Source organism: Mus caroli, chromosome 7 (assembly GCF_900094665.2).
Source record: "Mus caroli chromosome 7, CAROLI_EIJ_v1.1, whole genome shotgun sequence".
NCBI lineage: Eukaryota > Metazoa > Chordata > Mammalia > Rodentia > Muridae > Mus > Mus caroli.
Genome location: NC_034576.1, coordinates 134,752,812 through 134,760,651, shown reverse-complemented (window position 1 = coordinate 134,760,651; position 7,840 = coordinate 134,752,812). Strand labels below are relative to the sequence as shown.

Below are 7,840 nucleotides of genomic sequence, written 5' to 3'. Positions count from 1 at the left end.
ACTCACTCTGTAGACCAGGCTGGCCTCGAACTCAGAAATCCGCCTGCCTCTGCCTCCCAAGTGCTGGGATTAAAGGCGTGCGCCACCACGCCCGGCTGCTGAGTACTTTTGTACAAACAAAGAACTCATAAGATGGTGTTTTGTTTGTTTTAATGGTTTGAGTGTTTGCCTGTATGCAGATGTGCCATGTGCATGTACTAGTGACAGACGCCAGAAGGGCACTGGATCTGCACTTAATGGCAATTGTGAGCCCTTATGTGGGTGCTGAGAATGGGACCTAGGACCTCTGCCAGAGCAGCCAGTGCCCTTAGCTGCTGAGTCGTCTCTCGCTCCTGACCTAGATTTTACTTATAGTAATTGTATATGCCTGTAAACCCAGCATGCTGGAGTCCTGGAATTACAGGCATGGACCACTGTCATCATCGTTACCCCCGCCCCCGTCATTTTTTTTAGATTTATTTGTTTACTTTAAGTATTTTGCCAGCATGTATATGTGCACCATATGGGTGCTGGGAGTCAAACCCTGATCCCCCAAGCAACAAGTATTCTAAACTGCTAAGCCACCTCTCCAGTCTGTCCCGCATAATTAATTCCTAACAGGAAGTATTTGATTTCAGTTGCCAGAGTAGAACAGAAGCTATTAAAACTCGCTCTGTTTCTTTCACAGCGTGCTCTTCAGGATCCAAATGTTGCTGCCTTCATGGTGGAGCCCATCCAGGGTGAAGCAGGCGTTATCGTTCCGGATCCAGGATACCTGACAGGAGTTCGGGAACTCTGCACCAGGCACCAGGTTGTCCCACTCACTTTACAGTGAGGCTAGACTGACTGGCCTGCACTTGTTTGGACTCTGCTGACAGGCTAAATGATGAGTTTCATGACTCAAGGAACACTCAGTGCTTCGCACCCTCTGTGGAAGCTCACTTTTCAGTGTCTAGAACCCTGGAGAGATGCCGGGCTGTGGGCTGCTGAGGCTGCAGCCATCGGGCTCTTGCTGCGGTTCCCTCCTCCCCTCCAGGAGGCTTTCGCTCTTCTGATCCCTCTCCAGCCCTGTCTCGTGTCCCTTTGCTCCAGACCTTACAGATCTTCTCCTCTTTCTTCCACCAAAGCTAATAGTATATTTTGCTCACTAATGAGAATTCCAGAAAATATTTGATAATTGAATAAGCATTAATTATGTGAATTTGTTCTGAGAGTGTCATTAAAGCCATTAAAGCTCTGCAAACTCTTCATGTTTGCACACGTGCCATTCTGCCATGCAGAACAGTGCCACGTGGGCCACTGGGAGGTATTGGCCTGATACAGGAAACAGAGTTTCATAGGATACCATTGAATTGTGCGGGTACAGAAAGCATCCTCCTAGATCGCAGGGTGTGTCGGAATGCCTCTTAGTGGCAAGACTGAAATAGTGATGGTCTTTGTTTCATCAGTACGTGAGAATGACAGTTGGCTGCCTGTTGTCTCTCCCAGGTCCTGTTTATTGCTGATGAAATACAGACAGGATTGGCCAGAACTGGTAGATGGCTAGCTGTGGATCATGAGAATGTCAGACCTGACATGGTTCTTCTTGGGAAGGCCCTTTCTGGCGGTTTATACCCTGTAAGTTCAATGCCCTCCTTTGGCGACTGTGACTGGGATGCCTTTTAGGTGGTTTGATTTGGCCACGTGTGACGTAGACCACCTGGAACATTTTAGTGGACCCTTCGGTGGTCCACGAGGTTAGTGTTGACCATGTGCAGTGTGTGCCTTGGGGTGCACTGTGGCATTTGATTTGGACAGAAGCGTCTCCCCTCAGAAGTTTTCACTCCCACTGTTCAGTAGCTAGATTCACTAGTTGTTCAAAACCTTGTACAAGGAACATAAAGATGGGGACATTTTGTTCTTTTGGGGGGGGGGTTACATCTAGAGCTAGTAATTGCTGTGGGATAAAAGGACTTTGAAGGATAGATGTTCCTGCCGAGTAGACTGAATTGTTTTTTTGCAGACAGTGACCAAGTTTGTTTTCTAAGTAGAGTATTTTGGAAAGGACTGTAATTTTGTAAAACAGCTTTGCTTGGCCTGCAGAGATGGCTAAGTGGTTAAGAGCACTGGCTGCTCTTCCAGAGGACCTGGGTTCAGTTTCCAGCTCCCACATAGCAGCTCACAGCCATCTGTACCTCCAGTTCCAGGAGATCCAACATCCTCTTCTGGCTTGCATAGTCACTGCAAACAAGTGGTGCATAGACATACATGCCTGTGCACAAAATACCTCGTGCACACAAACTAGTAATAAAAACGTTTTTTTTTTTTTCTTTTCGTTCTAAATGTGCGTGCTGTATTGTTTTGTGCCATGAAATGTGTTTACTGCACTTGTAATGTTTTGTCTCGGGTTATGATTGAGAATCAGGAGACAGATGTAAGCTTTGGGTTGGAACCTTACAGAGATTTAATATCAGCAGTATAGGAGTACCTGTGTTCCTGGTGTACTGAGAATATGAGGAACAACATGATGCTTCTGTCTTTCAGGTGTCTGCAGTGCTGTGTGACGATGAGATAATGTTGACCATTAAACCAGGCGAGCATGGCTCCACATACGGCGGAAACCCACTAGGCTGCCGAATTGCCATTGCGGCTCTTGAGGTGAAAACAGATATGGCTGAATGATAGCTACTTTAAGTAGTGTTGAAGTTATTTTTAATTTAAGTTCTGGCATAATAAGTTTCGTAAGTTAGCCAAGTGCTAGAGAACATGAAGTCCAGAGAGAAGGCTTTAGGGGCAAGGCATTCTCAAATAGTAACTTTTGCCTTGTGTCATAGACTGGACTCCTCTGGGCTTCTCGAGTGTGTAGTCTGTCACCTGGCTGCTGTCCACCTACTATGCAGTTTAACAACAAGATTAGTTCTTTTTTTTCCTTCTTTGTCTGTTTGTTATACATAAGTCAAGGTTTCATTGTAGTTGATACTGGCCTAGAATTTACCAAGTAGCCCAAGCTAGACAGTTGGAAATCCTCCTGCCTTAGCTGTCCAAGTGCTAGGATTACAGGTGACCACAAACTCGTCTTCCCTCTTGTTTGTCAGATGGCAGATTTGAGGGCTGGTGGTCTTAGTTCAGTGAAAGAGTAAGACTCTGGGTTTGATACCTTAGTACCACATAGATAGAAATGAAATCAGGGATGGTGGGACACACCTGTAATCCCAGCACTAGGGAAGCTGAGAGGCAGGACAGTCACAGGTTTGAAACCGGCCCAGGAAGTAGACATAAGGTATAGTAATATGTTAGGGGCAGGAAAAAGGCAGTTCTCTTACAGTTTAAAGCTAAGTTATACTAAGTCCATTAAGATGTTCAGATAATAACTGTACTGTAAGTTGCATTAAGCGAATTTTAATCTTTATTTTGCCACGAAGACTGATTGACAATGGATTTGTGACTAAAGCAAGGCTCTGAGGTTGTATCTGTTTAGCTAGAAATTAATCCAGGCCCTGAAAATGAAAAGCACACACAGGTGACATCACTTGGGTCTCTGTCTCATCACACGGGCATTTTGCTTGCAGCTTACATGGGTTGCTCCAGGATACTCACTGGTACATATACTTAAAACAGGTTTTAGAAGAGGAGAATCTTGCTGAGAACGCAGACAAGATGGGTGCTATCCTGAGGAAGGAGCTCATGAAGCTGCCCTCTGATGTTGTGACTTCGGTGAGAGGGAAAGGGTTGCTAAATGCCATCGTCATCAGAGAAACCAAAGGTAAGAGAAACCAAAGGTAACGGCCAGAGCACACTGTGTGGAGAGCCCTTTCAAAGACTATGGTTAAGGCAGTCCTCTAACAGTTGATTAGATAGTTGGCCAAGCCATTTAGGCAAAGTATGACCCAATTGTATTAATGTTATCTTAAATGTTGATCTTTCCAACAGGAAGGCATGTTTAACTCATTTAACCAAGTGTTTATTCTTTGCAGACATTTTTATTTCCTGTCTCTGTTAGTTAGGCAGCTCTTTGCAATTTCTGGCTATCTTCTGTTAATCTTTTCCCCTCACTTGAAGACTTTGTACATCCTGTAGAGGTCATAAAAGCAGCAGGAGGAATAAAAGGAATGACTTTGATGTTGATAATAAGGAATGGAGGCTTCTTTGTGTGCCTGACCTCACTTATCACCCTCCAGGGCACCCTGCTGGTTTTCTTGGGTTAACCCCTCCTTTTAAAGCAGGGATTCCAACCGAGGAGCTTTGAGAAAGGAGCCACAAGTATCTGACTAACAGGTTGGACTTGGGCAGTGGTTGAGAGTCACTGCTGGGTGCGGATGCTTAGTTCTGCATGCTCAGGAGGTGTGTCAGCTCATCTCAGCAGTGTGCAGGGCTCCGTGGGTCATCTCAGCAGTGTGCAGGGCTCATTTTGTGTCTCCTACCCAAGTTCTGTCACATTAGTTCCCCCATGGTTGCATGTTAGGTGCCCCTAACCTGAGAAGTGGAAACATTCCCAAATCTGGAAGGTTTTGACTTAAACCCTCACACCAGAGGGAAATCCCTTACTTGACCCCAGGGGACAGGCCATAACCAAAATGTAGGGCTCTAAGAATCTTGGGTGAAATTACTTTTAGACTGTGCCAGGGTGAAATATGAGTTTCATGTTTACGTAGCCCCTTTTCTGAAATACATCCTCTCCTTCTGTATTTGCCAGCATTCCTGAGTCTGGAAGGAGCCTTTCTGGCCCCAAGCACTGCAGACAAGGGCGTTCTGCCTGTAACAGTCTAAACTTGTCATTCAAACCTAGTTAGGTGCTTGCCAAGGAATCAGTAAGGCAACCTCTTGAGTAAAGCAGTGACTTAGAGCTCCTTTTCCTGACACTGGGGACACTCTCTGGTGGGGCTGCACTGGCTGTGCCTATGACAGGGTGTTCATACCTTGTGACCATTTTTCTTGTAGACTGTGATGCTTGGAAGGTGTGCCTGCGACTTCGAGATAATGGGCTTCTGGCCAAGCCAACCCATGGTGATATCATCAGGCTTGCCCCTCCACTTGTGATCAAAGAGGATGAGATCCGGGAGTCCGTGGAGATCATCAACAAGACCATCTTGTCCTTCTGAGAGTAGGAACTCCGGGGAGCCATCTTCAGACAGGGCTCTTGCGAAATTCTGCTTGCAATGGCCAGAGCCTGTCTCCTAAAAGGCGTATATTTCAGTTGATGCATAGTAGAGAGACACCTAGGAACCTGCAGGTGGCTGCGTGACAGAAAAGTGAGAGCGAGAGGCGAGGCATCTCTTTGTTGAGGTTTGACTGTGTGGGAACTTTCTAAGGAGAAACAGATCCATCTGCGCACAGCCTGCAGATGGAGTCCTGCAGTCATTTACGTGCGTTTTTGCAGTTTCCTTGCTGATGTGAATGTTTTGTATTTAGAAGTTATTTCTGAGCTACTACAGAAGAAACTAGCTTAACCTCGTGCAGTTAAATCATTATAATCAATGAATGTTAAGCTGATTGAAGGTTAAGCATATGTAAAATACTAGTTTAAAGTAAACTTTCCATTGGCCAACACCAGAATGTATTATATAGATTCTGAGAATTCATTACTAAATTATACTTTGCTTGATTGCAATTTGTAAAACATTTATTTTCAGTATTTCTTTGAATAAAGCTTAATGTTTCTTTTTACGCCAACAGAGTATTTTGTATTTCCATTTTGGTAATAATCAGTGTATTATTTCATCCTGATGACTGGCATTTCATTGCCTATTGAGATCACTGGGTGTGTTTCAGACCTTTTATTCTAAATAAAGCTATGACCAGTTTCTATCTGTACAATGATGTGAATCTATTTACTTATTTATTTATATTTAAATTTTGTTTCATTTTTCTCTAGTGTGTTTTGTGTAATAACTTCACAGGGGATGTGTGTGTGTGTGTTTCACAGGGGATGAACTTTCTGAACTGGAACAGTTCACCCCTCCTTAGGCCACCTGGGGGTCCCCTGTTCCTGAGGAGGTCACCATATTGATGATGAACTTATTGTGGTCACCTGATCAACATAGAGCACTACAGCCCAGGACTCCTGGACTCAAGCAATCCTCCTGTTTCAGTCTCAGCCTCCCAACTAGCTGGGACTTCAGGCATGTGCCACCTTGCCTCTGCAAAGTTCAGTAGTGGCTGTGCCTGCCAGAACTCTGCGTGTGCGTGTGCGTGATTCTGCATTTCCTGCAGCTGCTCTCTGAGATGGAGAGACTGCCTTAGGACCTGTGATCATGCATTAAGAGAGTCTTCAGAAGAGGCCTGAAGACTAGGTGGACTTGGCAAATGAATCTCCTGGCCAAATTTGGAAGGCCATCATAGTCTGGAAGAGAGGAAAGCATGGTTGTGTGTAGGAGGTTCAGGGAAGTAGAAAGCTTTGATCTCCAGGCAAACCAGGCCTTGGTCTGATGGGCCCTGGGATTGCTGAAAAGGAAGCAGGTCATAGAAAACCTGCCAGGCTGAGTCCTGGAGCAGTCAGTCACCTGGCATACTTAAATTACTGTTGCCACCCACATGCCCCGGGCAGCCAGTTCTGCAGTGCTGAGCAAGCTGCAAGGGAGTCCTAGGGAAGGAAGTTGCTTAGTGGTTCGGCTCATCAAAACTCTTGTATCTTAGTTCCTAATGTTTCTCATAAGGAGAATGAGTGGGACCTGCCTTTTGGGAGAGTGATAAAGGCTGGATGACATGTGCCACTGTGGAAGAGGTCACGTGCACTTTTATAGTCCAAACAAAGTAAAAAACATGCTCACAAAATATATAGACAGCACACCAGGTAGGGTGCTTGGGATTGCTTACAGACTTCAGATATGACATTCCTAGCTTTAGTCTTGGTGGAGACTAGAAGGCTGTCAGACTTAGCAATCCGTTTCATAAGTTGCATCTAGTCGTCAAGGGGACGTTAGGTAGATGCAGGCATTGGAACAAGAGGGCTGCTACAGAGACCAGAGGCAGCGTCAGCTCTTTGTAACATCCAGATCTCTTGTTACCACAGCAGCCAAGGCTAGCCGGTGGCTCTTCACAGATGGCGCCTCAGAACTGCTCTTTCCATAGTCTGGAGAGAGCTGGAGTTGGTGAGTCGCTAGATTCCTCTCTCCTGTAATTGCAGGAAATGGTAGGAAATCCAGATAATGGAAAGGTAAGTCAGATAAGGGACAGCTGTGGGGAAAGGGCTGGCTGCACTGTGAGGGGGAGGGGCCGCCCAGGCCTTACAACCAGGACAGCCGCTCAGTCCTGGCCCTGTGATCTGTGTTGAAAGAATTTGGAGGAGACACAAAAGCTTAGTGTAGAAGATAGTTTAGAATAGAGAAGGTTTAAGAGTGAGTAGGCAAGGTCGGGGAAAGATCCATTGTAATGGCCTTTATTTTTAAAATTCGTTGACTAAAACAGTCTCATGTAGCCCGGGTTGGCTTCAGACTTGCTGTGCACACCAGGATGGTCTTGGGCATCTGATCCTTCTGTCTCTCTCTACCCTGAGGTGGTTCTGGGGATTGAAGCCCAGGCTTTTGTGCGTGAATAGTTCTGACTGAGCTTCCGGTCTACACTTTGATAGGCTTTACACTAAGTCTTTAGGAGAGGCAGCTTTTCCTGAGGGGGCCTTTCTCCTGTCTGAGTGATTGGCAGGAACATTTACTCAGGAAGTGGACAACAGTATGTCCTGTTCCTTACCAGAAAGCCTCTGGCCACGCAGAAGTCTTATGGCCTTCTTGGTAGTTTAGAATGTTATGTTGCCACTTACAGATAGATATGACTCAGAGCTTTCGAGCTTTAACTGGAATCCTGCAGAATCCTTCACCTTCCCGTCTGACAAGCTGCTGACCATGGAAGGGTCCACCCCCGATAACTCCCAAGCCTGCTGACATCCAGT

At 45.8% G+C, this 7,840-nt stretch overlaps 1 protein-coding gene across 2 annotated transcripts in view; it reads left to right on the top strand.

Moving 5' to 3' along the window:
* Nucleotides 1-5,772, top strand: part of Oat (ornithine aminotransferase) — a 19,323-nt gene extending 13,551 nt beyond the window's left edge. The window contains exons 6-10 of one of the 2 annotated variants that reach the window (XM_021168381.2): nucleotides 668-790; nucleotides 1,468-1,596; nucleotides 2,503-2,616; nucleotides 3,577-3,721; nucleotides 4,897-5,772. In XM_021168381.2, the coding sequence (XP_021024040.1) occupies nucleotides 668-790; nucleotides 1,468-1,596; nucleotides 2,503-2,616; nucleotides 3,577-3,721; nucleotides 4,897-5,057 (672 nt within the window). In that variant the 3' untranslated portion in view covers nucleotides 5,058-5,772. The remainder of the gene's footprint in view (nucleotides 1-667; nucleotides 791-1,467; nucleotides 1,597-2,502; nucleotides 2,617-3,576; nucleotides 3,722-4,896) is intronic. The other variant, XM_029479840.1, reaches the window with a different exon arrangement.
* The last annotated feature ends 2,068 nt before the right edge of the window (nucleotides 5,773-7,840 follow it).